The sequence below is a fragment of the Monodon monoceros genome, unplaced genomic scaffold, assembly GCF_005190385.1.
Source record: "Monodon monoceros isolate NGI ecotype Baffin Bay Population unplaced genomic scaffold, NGI_Narwhal_1 Super_Scaffold_21, whole genome shotgun sequence".
Lineage (NCBI taxonomy): Eukaryota > Metazoa > Chordata > Mammalia > Artiodactyla > Monodontidae > Monodon > Monodon monoceros.
In genome coordinates this window covers 138,026,205-138,045,548 of record NW_021703778.1, presented here as the reverse complement: position 1 = coordinate 138,045,548, position 19,344 = coordinate 138,026,205, and the positions used below count along the sequence as shown (strand labels likewise).

Here is a 19,344-nt window from a genome sequence, read left to right as displayed (position 1 = left end):
ATGACACTTGGACAAGGGGATGCCGTACAGGAGTGAAGATGACACTTAGACAAGGGGATGCCCTACAGGAGTGAAGATGACACTTAGACAAGGGGATGCCGTACAGGAGTGAAGATGACACTTAGACAAGGGGATGCCGTACAGGAGTGAAGATGACACTTAGACAAGGGAATACCGTACAGCAGTTAATATGAATAAACTAGAGCAACACATATGAAGACGACTAAGCCTCAAAAGGGTAATGGTTGGTGAGAAAGTGATGCAGAATAAATGGTGGGGTAGATACTGTTATAAAACATTTGAGGGCTTCCCTGGTGGCGCAGTGGTTGAGAGTCTGCCTGCCGATGCAGGGGACACGGGTTCGTGCCCCGGTCCGGGAAGATCCCACATGCCGCGGAGCGGCTGGGCCCGTGAGCCATGGCCGCTGAGCCTGTGCGTCCGGAGCCTGTGCTCCGCAACGGGAGAGGCCACAACGGTGAGAGGCCCGCGTACCGCAAAAAACAAACAAACAAAAAAACATCTGAAAACATACAAAACAACTCTCTATATAGTTCGTGGATACATACCTATGTAGTAATAGCACAAAAATATTTGCAGGCATGATAAATGTCATTTAGGATGGGGTTATGCTGAGGAAGGAGGGAGGGAAAAGAATGGAAGAGGGTTGCATAGGAGGCAAATACTTGAAACAGCTGAAGGGTTGTTACTTGGATTTTCTCAATTACTAGTGAGGCTGAGCATCTTTTCATCCACCTACTGGCCACTTGTGTTTCTTCTCTTGGAATATTTCATGACAATCTGCACAGGCCCCATCATCTGACAGCCGCAGACAATCTCAGCCGGAGTTGAGTCTCAGGATCGTGACTAGGCTCACAAGCATCTCCTGCAGCCAGGCTGGCCTGGGACTGGACGCAGTGGTGAACAGCTCGCCCGCACGGGGCTGACAGTTTTCGAGGGAAGCAGATAAAACCCAGTTAAACACACACATGACAAATCGTGCTGGTGCTATGAAGGGCACAAACCAGGCCCTGGCAGAGTGTTTTGGGTCATCTCATTTACAGAAGGTGGTCTGAGAGGGCTTCTCCGGAGGGATGGCCGCAAGCTGAGAGCTCCAGAAGACAGTCAGCCACATGGGGAGGGCTGCTGGCTACAGATGCAGAAACTCGCTACCTCTGAGCCAGCTTCCTGGGAGATGGGAACTAATGACAAGTGGCCTGGGTCCTAGGCTGTGGGACAAAGGCACAAACCCTCTGTCACAGGTTGGACCCTCACCTGGAACCTCGAGTTTGCCAGCCAGATGCTCATGAACAGAGAACGAGCTGCAGACAGAGGGTGGGGACGGGGAGTTCACCAGCCTGTCCATGTCCTCATGCAGCCGGTTCTGCAGGCCAAGAGCGGGTGCTCTGCTCTCCTGCCAGCCCCATCCTGGGGGCCCCGTGGAGAAGCAGTGGTAAGCCCCCCATCCCACCTTACCAGGGCGTTTTCAGGCACACCCAGGACCACATCGTGCAACATGGCTCCACTGCCGAAGTGCTGGGCTATGGACAGGCCGCTCAGGCAGTAGCAGGTGTGGTAGAAGTCCCGGGACCTGGAAGGACGGGGCGACTCTTAGCAGGTGTCCTCTGCTCCCCACCGGCCCCAGCACAGCCTCTGACAAGGCCACCGCACAGACAAAGAGGCCCGGGGAGCACTCACGCATCCCATCCCACCCTCCACGAACCTCGAAGCCTGGCTTCCCCCAGCAGCATTTTTCAGAGCCCCATCCTTCTGCCCTGCTTGATAGCAGGAACTGTAACCTTACAGTCAGTCCTGTCAGCTGTCTTCCGGAAAGGGCTCTCCAGGGTAGTGCTGGCTAAATTAATATAGTTTAAAAAAAAAAATCCCACAACAAAATTTCTAGGAATGGGCCAAATTCTTCCTGATAAATTGCTGGGGACTGGCCTTCAGCTGGACCAGGATGCAGAGGTAGCAGGGTGTGTGTGCTGGGGGAGTGGGGAGTGAGCAGCAAAGGCAACAGGACTTGACTGGTTTCCCTTTTGGCACCTAAAGGTATTGAATCTACTCGGTAATAGTCGCCTTGGTTATAATCTCTGTTTATGACACTCAGGAGTTTTAAAATCCTGTATCCTCTTCTATTTAAATCAGTTTGGTTAAATAAGAGGAGGGGCTTCCCTGGTGGCGCAGTGGTTAAGAATCTGCCTGCCAATGCAGGGGACATGGGTTTGAGCCCTGGTCCAGGAAGATCCTATATGCCGCGGAGCAACTAAGCCTGCGCGCCACATCTACTGAGCCTGTGCTCTAGAGCCTGTGAGCCACAACTACTGAGCCTGTGCTCTAGAGCCCACGAGCCACAACTACTGAGCCTGTGCTCTAGAGCCTGCGAGCCACAACTACTGAGCCTGCATGCCACAAGTACTGAGCCTGTGCTCTAGAGCCCGCGAGCCACAAGCACTGAGCCTGTGCTCTAGAGCCCACGAGCCACAACTACTGAGCCTGCGCGACACAACTACTGAGCCTGTGCTCTAGAGCCCACGAGCCACAACTACTGAGCCTGTGTGCCACAACTACTGAGCCTGTGCTCTAGAGCCCGTGAGCCACAGCTACTGAGCCCGTGAGCCACAACTACTGAGCCTGTACTCTAGAGCCCGTGAGCCACAACTACTGAAGCCCACGCACCTAGAGCCTGTGCTCCGCAACAAGAGAAGCCACCACACCACAACGAAGAGTAGCCCCCTCTCCACAATTAGAGAAAGCCTGCGCGCAGCAACGAAGACCCAACGCAGCCAAAGATAAATAAATAAAATAAATAAATTTATAAAAAAATAAATAAAAATAAAAAAGAGGAAAGAAAAACTACCAACACAGCAATCTGTTTACCTAACTGGCGAGGGGGTGCAAGTAAGCTGGGTAAAAAGGAGAGCACTGGAGGGGCCAGGATGGATGGATGGCACTGGATGGGGGTGCTCCCGGCTGGGCTGCTTCCTCCCATGCCACACGCGCACTAAGCAGCAACAAGGCAAGGCCCACCCCGTCTGGCTCTGACTAGGCCTGAGGTGCTCACCCCTCTCTCCCCGCCCCGTCCCTCCCTCCCCAGAGGCAAGGCACTCACTTGCCAGGTTTATCCAGAAGCCCCCCGGTGGGGCACTGGCAGCACATAAGAATGTACTCCTGCAGGGCCTGCTGATGAAACATCCAGCGGCTCATGCTGAGGGCAGGGTCACCTAGAGAAGACAAAGGATCAGTGTGGGCTGGAGCCTAGGAGAAGTCCAGCAAAGGATCAATGACTTCTTTGTATTTCAGGATCCATTAGGAACTGTCAGGGTTTCCCTCTAGTCTCCTTGGACTAATCTTGAAAACTACATTCTTGGGACACTCGATTTCTTCACCCAAGTCCCGAGACACGTCCCTTCTCCTGAACCTTGAAGAGTCAAAGAGCAGCAGGTCAGAGCAGCACTTGGCTTTACTTGAAGTGTCCCCTTACCCTGGATGACCACCCTAAACCACATCCCTTGCAGGCACGGACAAACTGTTTAGCTCAGCTTACCAGACTGCCCTCTGCTACTGCTCCTGACTTGGTTCACAATTCCTTTCCCTGGGCTTCTTAAGACATTTCCTCCAGTGCATCTCTGAAACTTGTTACCCAGACTCTAATTAGCCAAGAGAACTCTAATGGGGTGATAATGTCTGTTTCTTCTACTGATACTTGTCTTAGCCTGGATTCAGTCTATCTCTAAAGGGACTTCTCCAGCTAGCGTTTTGGCTCAAAAAATTTCCCAAAGAAGCATTCTAATAGCCACCCTCCTGCATCATATAATATGATAGCCCAAGCAGAAATGGACAATTCTGGTGATAATATTAAAGTACTGCCAATCAGCAGTCAGAGACTCCTGTGGACCAGTCGGTTATCAAGGGTGGAGGAGGGACAAATAATCAATAGATAGATGTGCACGGAAACATTTATGTGGGAATACACACATAGAATGTGCATTAAGTCTCTGGTTAATTTTATACTTTGATACCTGGGCTACAAAGGTAGCAGACAATCTGTAAATGACAACCGAAAGCTAATTTTTGTGTTTCTATGCATTTTTCTATACAGGTATGATAATTTTGTATCTTAGTTTTTCATTTAACTCTACAGTCATACATTTTTCTGTTCTGCTACATAATCTTCATAACCATCATTCTAAAGAGCCATACAGCATTTCATTAAGTGGACACATAAGGTAATGGCATCAATATAGGCTCTGGGTCCAAACTCTCATATATATGAGCAGAGAATCTTCTGTGGTAAAAATTCATCAAAGTTTATAGCAAATGTGGTATATAAAGAGAATATGTAGGCAAAATAGTTAACTTTGGAATATTTATATACATAGAATACTATAGAAAATAATCATTTTTAATTTCTTAAATGAGAGATGGGAGGAGAGATGGGTGCAGTTGGAAAGCGATCGCCGTCTCCTGGGTTGAGCACTGGATGAGGTGCACGGTCAGCTGATGTTTGGGGGCCACGTGCAAAAACCACTCATCTTCAACACCCGAGTCCCGCCCTGCCCCTGAGATGCTCACACTAGAAGAGGCACATGGGAACTGAGCCCAAGGAAGGAGGAGCACTTTCAGGTCCCCCCTCTCATGCTCAGCCTGGCACACAGGCTTACTGAAGGAAGTGCTCACACTATTTTAATTACTTTCCTCTTTGTTCTTTCTCCACCTGTGAGCACAGTCGACTCTGTAGGAGATACATACATATATGATGGGACTTCACTCTATCTTGTTTCCAAGGTTGTTTCCAGTTCCTTGCAATCATAAAAAATGCCGCAATAAACATCTTTGTGAATCTTCTCTATGTCTAGGATTATTTTCTTCAAGTAGATTCACAGGAGTGGAATGATTCAGTTAAAGGGAATAAACATTTTTAAGGCTTTTAATAGATACTGATAAACTGCTTTAAGACTTTATATAGCTGCCAGCAAAATTTAAGATTTTCCTGTACTACTTCTAGCACTGGTTACTTTGAAAGAAAAGTTCTCAGCAATTAAAATGTTAAAAAGAAACAGTACCTGATCATTTGTTTTGCTGTGCATGCCTTTAGTTACTAATTAGGGTGAACTGTTCCCGTAACTTTTGCTTACTAGTTCTATTTCCTTTTGAGAGTGTCTGTCCTTTTGTCTTCTGAGATCCAAGAGTCAATTTTATTAATCTAGCTTTTTACTATATTTACTCTTTATCTGTATCATATGGTATACCTATTTCTCCCTTTTGGCTCTACTTTTTTGGTTATATGGGGTTTTTTTTTAATTGCATAAATATAGTTTACACATATGCTGTAATCACAGTGTTGATTTTTTCCTTTGTGATCTCTTCTTTTAAGAAGCACATTTAGTGGGTACAGGGGTTTGGGCGGGCGGTGATGAAAACTCTAAAATTGATTATAGTGATGGTTGCACAACTCTGAATACACTAAAAACTACTGAACTGTACACTTTAAATGGGTAAATTGTTCAGTATGTGAATTACATCTCAACAAAGCTGTTATTTTTAAAAGCATATTTACTAAACTTTAGGGTAACTGCATTAAACATCTGTACAAAATATACCTTTACTTCATATCCTATAAGAAATAAAAGACTGTTACCTTAAGGTAAATGATAACCTATCGCTAGAACTGGAATCTGAAAAGAAAATGCTATGTTTATTATTAAAAAGATTACAGAGTGTTTCAGTTACCCCCTACACTATTGAAGTCTAAAGGCTCAAAGTTCATAAACTCGACAAGGAACTTCCTGAGATCTTGAATTTGCACATCAACACACATAATTACGGTGAGATGAAGGGAGATATGATTACAGGCTGATAACTGTGCACTGGAGTCGGCCTTTTAAATCCTTTACATCTCTCCCTTAAAATACAGGTCCCCATTATAATGTCATTTTGCATTTCAAAGGTTCCTTTTATCTGAGAAATCAAAAGTTTTTCAAACAGTAACTGACAGGTACAGCCACATGTAGCTCAATTTCACAGGTGGACAAATAAAGCCTGGGGTGCATCCCAAAGAACATAGCAACTAGTAACTATCAATCCAAACAGAAACTCACAGGCCTGCTGCTATCCTACTGCTCCACAAAAACAAACTGACTCACTAATTTAGTCAGCATTTGATATTTTAAAGATATTAATAGCAATTTGTTCTTGTACTCAAATACTGTCTTCTATATGTAAGGCAGCCACCGCATGGACTACGGAAGAGATAGGGATTGGCCTGGGTTCATGTGCTACAGCGTGCCGGTCCCATGTCATCTTTTTAGTTATCAGTATGATCATCACCATCACCTTTTAAAAATGTATTTGTTCACTTACTAAAATAAAAGTAGTAACACACATGATAAAAAAAAAAAAAAGGAAAAAAATAGCAGCCTACAGTACAATAGGAAAAGTACATTTCTCTCCCTCCATCTCCTACCCCTCTCCCAAAGGTACCCGTTGTTAAAGGGGAGTTGTGTATACTTCCAGGAAAGCTGGGTGGATGCCAGCCTGTGTGCACACAGACAGACTGTTCTCGGTCTGGCCTGGCCTTTGACACTTTCCGTTGTGTCCTGGAGAGCTTTCCACGTGAGCCCATTGTAATGCAGCTACTGTATGAAGAGATCATAATTTATTTAACTGTTAGCCTTTTGGTGGGCAGTTGGGTTGTTTGCTATTAAAACTCCACTTCAACACACATCCTTTGCAATGTCTGTGCAGGTAAATTCCTGCCAGTGTCCTCACTGGGTTTAAATAATTTAAACTGATGTCTCCAAACTACCCTCCAAAACATGACACACCTACTTACACCCCTCTAACAGTGAAAAGTGCCTGTTTTCCCACACTTTCCCCAACACAGGGTATCAAATTTTCTAATCTCTGCTAATCTGACAGTAAAAACAAATAGGGTCCCACTGTTTTTATTTGCATTTCTTTAACTATCACCTTTTCGTCTGATTAATGGCCACCTACAGATGGCAGGGCTCTGATACCATGATAGGTGGCAATCAGGTATTATAAAGCAAGTCACTTACCCATGCTGTACTTTGTTTCCTCACCTGTAAAATGGGAATAATGATAGAACCTGTTTCTTTTTCTTTTTCTTTTTTTTTTGGCCATGCAGCTTGCGGTATGTCAGTTCCCTGACCAGGGATTGAACCTGGGCCACAGCAGTGAAACCCCGGAATCCTAACTACTAGGCCACCAGGGAATTCCCGGATAGTATTTGTTTCATAGGGCTGTTTGGAGGATCAAATGAGAAAATACATATGTAATACTCAGTTCTGCCCCTGGCTTGCGGCGAGCACGTGGTAAGTCTCAGTAGTTGTAGCAGCTGTAGTACAAGTAGCAGTGTAGTAGAATCCTCTGCCTGTTTTTCAGTTGGGTTGTTCATGTTTCTTACTGCTTGGTATGACTTTCTCAAATGAAATTAAGCTCTTCATCATTTATCCAAATATTTTCCCCACCTTGCTACTAGTTTCGTCTATAGAATTTCTCTTTTGTAAAATAACTTTTGTTGTTTTCCTTTATGTAAGAAAGATATATTATTGTAGAAAAATTAGAAAATAGAAATAAAAAAGAAAGAAAACAAACATCACCTGTCATTTCACAACCCAGATAACTTCCATTAATTTTTTGGAGTCAACTCTTCACTGAAAATGGAATTACATACATACTGCTTTGAAACCTAACTTTGATCACAGTACATTGTGAATATCGTTCTACGTCGCATCTCCTTTTGACTCTCAATGTCAGCATTTTGCCCACCACTCAAAACACTCCCGTCTTCCGGAGCCCTGCCTAGTCCAGGTCCACTGTTTGCTGAGACGTGAGCTTTGGGCCTAACGTGGGCCTCCTTCCAGGCAGTGAAAAAAGCTGGAAGCACCAAGATTCACAGGCAACTAACTTTTCCCACAGGCAGAGCTTTGAATGTGACTAGTCCTCCAGAACTTGCACTATGATAAACAAAATGTGAACCAGGGCCCCCCTGAAGACTTTGGCAGGTAGCCCTCCTGTTACGCTCTCACTAGATTTTCCTGGCAGCTGCAGAATGACTGCATCTTAATCCTGCCAGGGACAGGTTTGTGAAAGGCTGAGGGTGTGACCCAGAGGCTTGACCTCACCAGTTCCAAATAAAGAGATCACTAAAACCCCAAGTTATTTCTGTTTTGAAACGCCGGACTCTCGGGGGACTTCTGACTTCCCTACTATAGTGTTCAGCCAGAGACCATGCAGGTTCCAGAGTCAGGGGACGTATCTCAGCTGAGACATATCTTAGCACCCTGAAACTGAAAGCCCGGGGGCTCCAGGCCAAGGATTCTCAGGACAGACCGCGACGGGGAGGATAGAGCGATGGGGAGACAGGACAGAGGCTCTGCTGACTTCAATTCGGTACCCAAAGTGGCCACAACTTAAATGAAATTAAGAAATGAAAGAAAGGGGCTCAGAAAAAGACAGCCAAACAAGAAGAAAACGTGTGTGGGGCAGGGCGGGGGATGGGGGCAGTAGAAAAGAATCTCATCTTCTACATTTGAGCAATGAATAACCCAACTACTAAGTCCAAAGAAAAGCTTCCCTCTGGGCCAAGGGATCTCATTCCAAGACCAGATCTGCGCCCAGCAGGGCCTCCAGACCTCCCCTCTCCCACTGGTTTCCTCAAGACACCCTGTTCTCACATAAAATAAATGAAAAAGATGATTCCGGAGGCAGCCAGTGTCGAGAGGTAAAGGGAAGGCTCCCACAAGTTTGCTCTCTCTCTCACTGCTTGGATCTGCACTCCCACCTGAGGCTCCATAGAGATGAACCCAGGTCTCTCCGCTCCAGTGGTGCGGGGCAGGGGGGACACACCCGCATCCAGGATTCTTCAATGAATCTAAAATACAACACTTCTAATGGCGGCAACCACGCAGACAGCCAGGCATGGTGGGTCTTTGCTCCAGGGTTTCTGGTTTTCTGCCCGCTTACGCAACTGCCTTTCTGTCACTGCTGTGACCACGTGCATAGTGTGGGTTTTCAGTTCTGACGTGACACACAGAGAGTTCTGCTCCAGAAACTGCAGCTTCACGTGGAGTTGAGGTGGTGGTCACCGTGGCGCCAGGCACCTGCCTCCCCCTAGCCACAGCCAGAGTGAAACAGCAGTGGCTCCTAAACCAATGGGACGGAATCCTAGCCTGAGGCGGGAAGGTCCACACTGGGCACCTCAAAATCCAGGACAGACAGCCTATTTCAACCCTCTAACAGAGCGCCCTGGCCTCCGACTCGGTCAGCAGCTGAGGGGAGTCACCCAATCCTGCGTACAGCCCCTGGGCTCACCTTGGGCGTGCAGTGCACGGTGGAGCAGAGGCAGGAGCCCCGCCTGCCAGAAGGAGTAGCAGCCGTCCACCAGCTTGTTGCAGCGGCCCTGAAATCCACCTTCAAACCGCATCTGCCGGCTTGTCACCCATTGCTGAGCGTGAGACAGAGAAGGGAGAGGCAGCTGTAGGTTAAAAGAGACCCGAAATCCAGCAAGCCCAGATCCCCAGAGGCCAATCTGGGAGGGAGGGGTCCCATCTCTTGGCTTCCTGGCACCCGAGTTCTGGTGCTTTGGCCTTGGACTTCCTCACCCTCACTGCCACAGACTACAGTGCAACATCTAGTCTAACCCTCTTGAGGTGACCAGCATGAATCTCCGCTCAGGGCCTAACAGACAACTAACCACCTTTTCCCGTGTTCCAAGTGGGTTCTGGTGCTGAGAGAACAAGTGCGCCAAATTGGCCTGAAAGGAAACCTGCAAGCATCTCTTTTTTTTTTTTTTTTTTGCGGTACACGGGCCTCTAACTGTCGTGGTCTCTCCCGTTGCGGAGCACAGGCTCCGGACGCGCAGGCCCAGCGGCCATGGCTCACGGGTCCAGCCGCTCCGCGGCATGTGGGATCCACCCGGACCGGGGCACGAACCCGCGTCCCCTGCATCGGCAGGCAGACTCTCAACCACTGCGCCACCAGGGAAGCCCAAACATCTCTTAATAAATAAGGTGTAACTAGGAAGTTTAAGGCCAGACCACCAGTGGCTCATTTCTATTCACCTTCCCTGCTCGGGGAAGTTTATTAAAAGCAGATAAATGGAATTTTGTGCTACAAGTCATCAGCTGATCTCAAACTACTCTTGACTTTTACTTGGCACCTGAGGAAATTCATCCAAGATTTCTTAGCATGGCCCTTGTCCCTCGCAGGACTGGGGGCAGAAGCCGTTAGCCCTGGTGAACGAGGATGGCTCTGTGTGGTCTAGCCTCTCTGCTATCCCAGGAGAAACTGGCTGGCTGACAGAAGAAAAGAGTTTACTTTGAACCTGTAAGATGGCTCTTGGTGTCACACATGATGCATACTTACCTCCAAGTTTTCTAAACACACTCTGCTATGAATATGGAGATAGTGAAGGGTTTGGCCTCGAGGAATGAGTAGAACCAACTAGCCGAGCAGATAATATCTCCACTTCCCTCCCAGCCCCCCAAGGCAGTTCCAGCCACCTGCCAGCGACTCACGGAGCAGCCTCACCAAACTGAAAGGTACAGAGTACGGTATTTCCCCTGTACCTACTTTCTTACTAGACTGAGTTCCTGAAAGGAGTCACTAAGGACCCTCTTCAGAAGGAGTCCAGCCCTCCTTTAATTAATAATTGTAGACTTTAGATTATATCCCTGTTCAAAGTAACACCCACCCATAGAGAGTCACAATCCAAAATTCTTAAAAAGACACAGAAAAACTGCAGTGCAGATGCAGGCACTAACGTATCCCCAGTCAGTCTTAAATGAACCAGCGCTTTAGGGTCGATGCCATTCAATGAAAGCAGGCGAAGCATTACTCAAGAAAACAGGCACTACAGTAGGGAGTCCATTCTTCACTTTTACTTACCCCACAGATGAAGTGTTTCTAACCTAATTATTTTTTTCCAGTGCCTAAGTCCATGGATTTATGCTGTTTCCCTTGCCTATATGAATTCATAAAATCCTTCAAGTATGGGTCCTAGTGCTCCCAGAGCAAACAGAGGGGAGGGAGTAGTTTGGATAAGAAGGTCGCACCTACTATGTACCAGGCTGTTTATGCCTGTTCTCTCCTTTGACCTTCAAAGAACTGTTACTTCTACCTTACAGAGGAAAAAAATTGAAGTTAAAGGAGATTAGACCATTTTCCCAAGGTCATATGGCTGTGAAGTGGCACAGACAGGGTTCAAATCCAGAACACTGTTACTGTAACTGAGGCATGTGCTTATTCCTTATCTCTGCCTGGGAAATGGAGCTTTTATGTTTCACGCCTTGTTGGTGATCAGTTTTCAAAATGTCTGATAAACTCGAAGTCTGCGCACAAAGTTGGCCATTTTGGCATAAACCTTCAAGGCTGTAAGAACCTTCAGGAAGAGTATGCTATAGGAGGCTTCCTAAAGGTGAGGACAAAATGCTGCTGGTCATATCTTATAGAGTATAATAGAAACTGTCTTGGAAGCTCAAGATGGGTCTCACAATGGTTCCTATGATGGGAACCTGACATCTGAACTTGGGGAGAGGAGATGAGTATCAGTTGCAGCTGGTTTGCTTTGAGGTCATGGTGAGGGAATAAATGCTTCCCCAAAGATAGCTCCTTCGTGGCTCTGTGTGTGTGTGTGTTTATGTACTAGGCCTCCAATGATAGTTTAGCTATAATCTAACAAGTCCCTGAAGCTGACTGTGCTCTGAGTTCATGCTGAATATTGGGCAGGAGCTTGGAGCTGAGACGGAAATGCCTGGGCCACCTGCTCTGTGCATGACCCGGCTGTGCCTATAGCTCGTGTCAAGGTGGTTACTAAACGTCCACATAGTGCAGCAGGTAATAAAAGCTCAGCTTCAAAATGCCTCAAAACTCTTCTCATAATTTCTTCTCCCAGGAGAATCTTTCCAAGGCACATGATAACCTCTAATTTTAAGAGGCTGAAACTATACTTCTCTTTGAAGTAGGAGGAAGGTACTCTGGCCCATACCAGATGTCTGAGGGAGTCAAGAAGCCTCTGGAATTGGCCTAACACATTGTACAGAAAGTTCAGAGCAGGAAGATGGAAAGGCAGGAAGAAGGGAACTGAAACCGGGCACAGATGTTCACCCCTTGCACTTTCTTGGTACAATGCTGAGCACTCCAACAACTGCGTCTGAAGCTTCGTTACAGGACTGTTAGTTCACAGCTCCAGGCAGGAACTGTTAGCCCTTCCCACAGCCAACCGTCCCTTAAGCCGGCATGCCTGAGCAGTCACATCTCAGGGGCCTGGGGCCTGAGAGGAAGACGGATCACCAAGTACTTACTAATAAGCTCTTCAAGTTCAAGAAGCGTTCCTTCTTGAGGATGACCAGTGCGGCCAGGCCACAGAAAGTATAGCCACCGTGGGCTTCCATCCCTGGCACCCCGCCAATTCCACCTTCCCAATTCTGACACCTGGAAGGAGATTGAGAAAAGCAGACTGAGTGTCAACCAATGAGCACAAGTGCAGGACCACCCTGGATGGCAAAGGATGAGTTTGCTTAGTTTAATGCAACTATACTCAATAGCTGTAACTATATTCAATACCTTGTAATAAACTATAATGGAAAAGAATATGAAGAAGAATATATATATAAAACTGAACCACTTTGTTGTACACCAGAAACTAACACAACATTATAAATCAACTATACTTCTATTAAAAAAATGAACAACATTGCAACTATGAATGGAAAGATGCTAATTAACTTTTAGAAATGCCTTTTCCTCAAAAAAAAAAGAAGAAAGGAAACTCAGACATAGTCTACTAATGTAACAAACATAGTACCTCAAATCACTACTTTTTGGAAAAAGTTATAAAATCATACGTATAGTGTGATAACCGTCAGGTTAAAATAAAATTGAAAAATAACTGCTAATTCTGGTTATCTTTCAGTACAGGTCTATTGCTGATATTTTTCCTCTTTATTTTTCTGTATTTTCAAAAAGTTTCTATAGTGAAAATACATACCTTTATAACCATTCAAAGTAAACTTATTTTTTTTAATTACAATTTCCTACATTTTCAAATTACTTTATTATCATAGTAATTATTTGGGATTAGACTATATATTTAAGAGTGTATTTTCTAGTCATAAAAACATGAGTAATCTTTGGCTCAGCAATATAGGGTCATTTCTAGGAATGAATCTTATAAAGTAAGAAATGTGTTCAAAAGTCAGATTGTAAGAATGTTTACTGTATTCCCATTTATAACAGTGAAATATCAGAAACAACTCAGAAGCTCAACAGTAAGGGACTCGTTATATAAATTATGGTATATCCGTATAACAGAATACTACAGTCATTTAAAATAATGCTACAGAAGTATACTTAAAAATGTTCCAAATACATTACATGAAAAAGTTATAAAATGATAATATACTGCATGATTTTTCTGGAATTCTGGAAACATATACAGCAAATAAGCGGTTAGTGGTGGATTACAAGCAGTTAGATTTTCTTTTTGCTTGTTTATAATAAACATGTTTTATCTGTGAAATAAGAGATTTTCTTTTCAGTATATTTTCATATAACATAGAACTTTACTTCCAATGATCTACAGGTATGTAGAGTCACACTCCCTACAGGTGTGTCTGCCTCACAAATCCTGACAGGTGCACAGGTGGATGCGCACTTAATCCAACTTCCGGGTAGAAGAGAAAGGAACCTGTAACACCTCCTGTCTTCCAGGTACCTCTCGTTAAAGGAGAGGACTTGGGAACTCAGAGGCCCTTTTCAGAGAGGCCCAAGATCCCGGGAGATCACAGCAGAGTGCAGAGTCAAGAGCTGGCTACCATCCCCTGAACAGATTCTTCAGCATCCTCTATCCCCTAACCCCACCACCACCCAAAGACACACAATCCAAGTTTTCTTTCCAGTGCATTTGGCTTCATGGCGCACAGGAACAGCTCAAGTTTGAAAGGTCTGATGAGTGAAGAACATGCAAAGGACCTCTGAATTTTTTTTTATTAACTTACCTTTAAAAATGTTTTTTGAGTTAAAAAAAAAATAAAACAGTATAAAAGAATAAACAATAAAAAGTTACAACTCCTGCTGAGCCTGGCCTCCTAGTTCCTCTCACCAGCTGAGTTTCTATGTCTCAGTCCCTCTTTCTCTCCACACATACACGCATGCACACACACACACAATATACATTTATTTACATATTCTACTTGCCATCCCTGTTTTTACATGCATGAGAGAAATTTAGTAAAATTCTTTGGGAGTATCTTCTAGTTAAATATAACTGATTGAACACAAGAGTCCAGTAAAATGAAAGTAAAGGAATTTTAAAAAAGGATAAACCCACAAGGGTAAAGAGAATAGGAGAGGATATGAATACAGACAGGAGATAACAAAATTGTGAAAGCTGGAAAAGGAGAGAGGTAAGACGTAACTGACTTAACAGAACCGACAAACCTACACCAGCCCTGGGAGGAAAGGAGGGAAGAAGAAATAGAAAGCAAGGTGATATGTTCCGATGACAAGCTGGGGGACACAAAGTACCCCTAAAGTGGGATGAGTTTGAACCAAGTTGACTGGTGGTAAATTTATAAGAGAATCAGCTATACCTCCAGGTACTCAGCAGAAGATGGGAGGTTTCAGGGGCTGAATGAAGAGGAACTGAATTCCAGGATTTCCAGCACAGCTGAGAGCAGGTGGAGGCGCTGTACTGAGCAGGGGGATTAAGTGAGTCTAAGATCTGAGCACAAGCACCCTCAACCCCTTTCCCTGTTAGTATTTCACAAAGCTGGCCGCTAACTTCATACCCCAACCAGGAATCTGGAAGATTCTTCTCTAGGGAAATGGATAAGCCCAAGGGAAAAACCCTACAGATATTGATATATGAGAATTCCCCCATGAATGGCTGCATCCCAGCCCACCGTGGCACACACAGTATTTTTAGCACCTGACACTTAAATATGAACACCAGACATTTGAGCAAAGTCCCTTACGTGAAAGAGACTTTTATGTAAAACATGAAACAAAAATAAGACAAATAAACAAAAATAAATTGGAGGAAATAATGTAGGGAGCAGAAGTAAACTTTAAGTTGTATCTTTAGATAAAATATTATATACAAAATAAAAACACTGCAAGGACAAATATCCCTGAAACAAGAACAGGAGAGAATATAAAAAGGAAGTATTCTTTATAAATGGAGATTAAAAGTTAAAATAGAACTGCAGAAATAAAAACTCAACAGAGGGATTAGAAGATAAAAGGTAAGGGAATCTCTTAGAAAGCACAATAAGAAAGATGAAGAGATGAAAGATAGGCAAAAAATTTTTGAAAAATTAGAAGACCAATTCCACTTATTGGATGTTATAAAAAGAGCAAACAAAGAAAATGGAGGGGAAGAAGTTATCAAAGAAATAATAAAGTTTCTTGGAAGTAAAGCACATGCAATTCTAGATTGAAGATAACTGCTGGGTGCCCAGCACAATGAATGCAAAAAGAAATCCATATCATGGTTCATCATCATGAATTTTTCAAACAGCAAGAATAAGAGAAACAAAACAAAAACAACAATGGATTGGGAATACAGTAGATTGGGAGGCAGTAAAGCACAGTGGTTACCCTAACAGGTTTTGGTCACTTATTTCTTTGTATTTTAGCTTAATGTCATATTCAATATCCCAACATTTGCTATATAGGGAAACTATGACATGGAGAAGTTAAACAGTTTATCCAAGGCACAAAGCTAATAAATGACAAAACTGGGCTTCAAACCCAGGCAGTCAGAATTTCACATCTAGTTAAGTGCCTAACAAACCAGTCCTGCAAATAACTATATACTATGGACAAAACAACTTCCTGAGGGCTCAGCAAACTGAAAAAAGCTGGGGATTTGAAAGTTGGAGCAGTCAGTCCCTCCCCTCCCCCACCCTATTTTTTTTCTTCCTGATTTGCCCTGAGGATGGCTACAGTCACCTAACAGTGGCAGCAGCAGGTCAGGGGAAGGCAGCTGAAGCTAACAGAAGGCCCACCATGTTTCTGGCAAGAAGAACCAGGCTGACAGTAATTGAGGAGGAATCCCAGAAAGAGGAGAGCCAGAGAAGGAAAACCCAAATTCCATGTTTAAACTTTGCTTAAAATTTTACCTGACCCTGAATCACACATGCATTGGGCAAACTGAAAGCAGCTTCTGACCAAGAACTGATCCAAGACCTGAGCCCCTGCCCACTGCAGGTGTGTCTAACCAAGTTGACTGCCTGCTAAAGGAAAAATACCAACACTCTTTAAAGCAATCTAACAGAATCCAATCTCTGCAGTATAACATCACAATGTCCAGGGTACAGTCCAAATACTACTTGACACAGACACTCAGGCAAGTGAGACATGTCAACTCCAAGACAGCCAGATGTTGAAATGACCAGGCAAGAATTTTAAAGTAGATATTATAATTTTATATTTACCTCAGTGAAGTGAAGAAAAATACCCTTGTAATGAATGAAAAGATGGGAAATCTCAACTGAGAAAAACAGAAAGTATAAAAAAGAACCAAACCCAGGTAGTCCAGATCAAAAGGCTATACACTCTCAATCTTTAAACTATCGCTCTCTTACTATTGAGTATTACATACCAAATCCTCCGTAAATGCTGGTTACCATTATTATCAGCCTTTCTAACAATGACACTGGTAGCCAGAAGATAATGGAGGAATGCTTAAAGATTCTGAAGGAATACAATTGATCCAGTTTCCAATTTAGAAGTCTCTAACCAAATAAACTATAAATCAAGTGGGAGACTAGAATAAAAATACATGCAAAATCTTTAAAATGTACCGCCGAAGTTCTCTTATTGGGGATCTGTTGGAATACGATAAGTGATTCATTAAAATGAGTGAGTAAACCAGGAAAAAGGAGGATGGGGCTTTAACAAAGCAGAGAAGTGAAGTGAATTTCCTGCTGAAAGGAAGCTGCTGGATGCCTGCTGTGCAGCAAGCTGAGAGCAATCTGTCCAGTCTGAAGCAGGAGGGCAGAGGCCCCAGGAGGGATAACTCAAAACGCATGTGCACACGCACATACACACACACACACACACAAAAGAGAACTGATACATTACCTGAAGTGTTTAACTGTATTGAGAATAATTTTATAGCTCTGGCAGAAAATTCGGGAATTAAGAGGTAATAATTAATTCCAGGAAAGTAAAAGTTATACAAAAAAGTAAATATGGGGCTTCCCTGGTGGCGCAGTGGTTGAGAGTCCGCCTGCCGATGCAGGGGACACGGATTCGTGCCCCGGTCCGGCAAGATCCCACATGCCGCGGAGCGGCTGGGCCCGTGAGCCATGGCCGCTGAGCCTGCGCGTCCGGAGCCTGTGCTCCGCAACGGGAGAGGCCACAACAGTGAGAGGCCCACGTACCGCCAAAAAAAAAAAAAAAAGTAAATATGATCATAGTATCTCATTTGGTTTAGCTGAAAATTGTATTTTCATAGTAGTAAGTACTACTTTGATAAAAATTAAAATGTAAAAAAATAAAATACAGCTTGGATATAATTCCTCAATAATTTATATAAATCTACTATACCTTTTCTTAAAATTATGAAATAATTTGAAGGATCCACAAAAGTATAGCAAATAATATATAGAACATACATGTACCTAACACCTAGCTTTGATTTAGCCATATGCATTTCAGGTTTTTTTATTTTAAACAAACAATTACAGATACAACTGAAGTCTCCTGAGTAGAAGTACAGACCTCCCTTAATCTCATTTTCTTTACTTTCTCCCCCGAAGAAAGCACCATCCTGAATTTGGTGTTTATCCTTCCCAGCATGTTTTTATGTTACTACATGTGATTCTTCCCATAAACAGTATAGAATTGTTTTGCATGTTTTCAAATTTTAAGCAAATGTGATCTGCATGTTTTCTTTAACATCCTTTTTTTTCCTCAACAGTGTTTTTGAGATTCACCCATATTGATACGTGTAGCTCTAGTTCATTCATTTTAATTGCTATATTATATTTCAATATGACTACACCACAACTCACTTATCCATCTTGTGCTTGTGAACATTTAATCTGTTTCCAGCGTTTTACTATTATAAACAAGTCCTATGTTTGTCTCTCTCATGCATGTGGTGTGAGTTTCTGGAGAAGTGGAATTTTGGGGTCATCAGCAAGGGTATCTTTGAGATATTTCCAAATTGCTCTCCAAACTGGTTGAACTCCATTTAGACTCTGACCAATACTGTTTACACAAGGTTTTGATCCTTGCCAATCACATTAAAGAAAGTTTGGAAAAAAAGAAAACTTTTAAAGTATTTTTGAAATGCACAGTCCTTCAACCCAGACATCTCTTGTAATTTTATATTCCCTTCTCTGGTCCTTCTGCACTTTATTTTTCAGAAGTCTTGACCGCCTGCTGTCTAAGAGGCAGGACAAATCCCAGCTTCTCTCACCTTGCGATCCATTCAGCAGTGCCCTCAAACAGGTCCGGAGTGATGATGTTGGTCAGAGAAGCTACTGACGCGGCACAGTATGCACTTCTGGAAGGACAGAAATAGAGGGGGAAGTGTTAAGCTTTAAGGAGGAGCTTGAACAAGGCTCACTGAACTTTTTGGACGGATTGCTCTCTGCCTCGTAGGCTGTAATCACTGCCTGGCCTCACTTCAAGCCCATGGTCAGTCCTCCTGGGTCTCCAACCAGGAGCTCTGACATTCTATTTCAATAGAGTTGCTCATGGCACAGCCTCAGTGAAAGAACATGACATTCTATTCTCCCTACCTCCACATGGTCAAATCTACACCAGATGAAATAACAGCCATAACAATTCCTGTCGACAGTGAATTCAGCTCTTCTTTCAAAGACCTACAACGGCTCCCAAAACTCCATGCTGTCATTCAGGTATTTCTGACATGCTCATTCAGTTGTCAGTACTGTTTTTAGATCCAGGACTTGTCTGTTTACGGCATGGACAAGTTAAAGGTTAACTGTATCTTTTCCAAACAGACACAACTCCAAAGCAGGCCGCCAGACCACACTGGCTGCTTAGACCAGGCAAGAGGGACTGAAAGGTATGAGCCCACTCAGATCCATTCCTTAGGCTTCTAGAGCAAGAAAAGGGTTTTGATTTCAAGCATCCCACCAGTACACACACACACACACACACACACACACACACACACACTCTTTAAAGGGAAAAGAAAGAACATGTCGCTTTCTTTTCCCCCCCATGTTATCCTACATGATTTGGAATAATTCTTGCCATTCCATTCTGCCAGCCCTAATTCTTCTCAGGACACCTTTTATTTCAGCTGATCCCGCTATTATGGAACACGTCTACAAA

The 19,344-nt window shown here is 43.9% G+C and overlaps 1 protein-coding gene across 5 annotated transcripts in view; it reads right to left on the bottom strand.

Moving 5' to 3' along the window:
- The window catches only part of FNTB (farnesyltransferase, CAAX box, beta), an 85,560-nt gene that overhangs the window by 6,105 nt on the left and 60,111 nt on the right, over positions 1–19,344 (bottom strand). The window contains exons 7-12 of one of the 5 annotated variants that reach the window (XR_003795761.1): positions 18,458–18,544; positions 12,327–12,456; positions 9,337–9,469; positions 3,110–3,221; positions 1,474–1,588; positions 758–940 (exon numbers count right to left, since the gene is read on the bottom strand). Coding sequence is in view for 3 of the 5 variants with exons in the window: in XM_029236572.1 (XP_029092405.1) it covers positions 836–940; positions 1,474–1,588; positions 3,110–3,221; positions 9,337–9,469; positions 12,327–12,456; positions 18,458–18,544 (682 nt within the window). In the remaining 2 variants the exon portion in view is untranslated. Of the gene's footprint in view, positions 1–534; positions 941–1,473; positions 1,589–3,109; positions 3,222–9,336; positions 9,470–12,326; positions 12,457–18,457; positions 18,545–19,344 lie in introns of those variants that run through there. The other 4 variants (XR_003795762.1, XM_029236572.1, XM_029236571.1 and 1 more) reach the window with 4 other exon arrangements.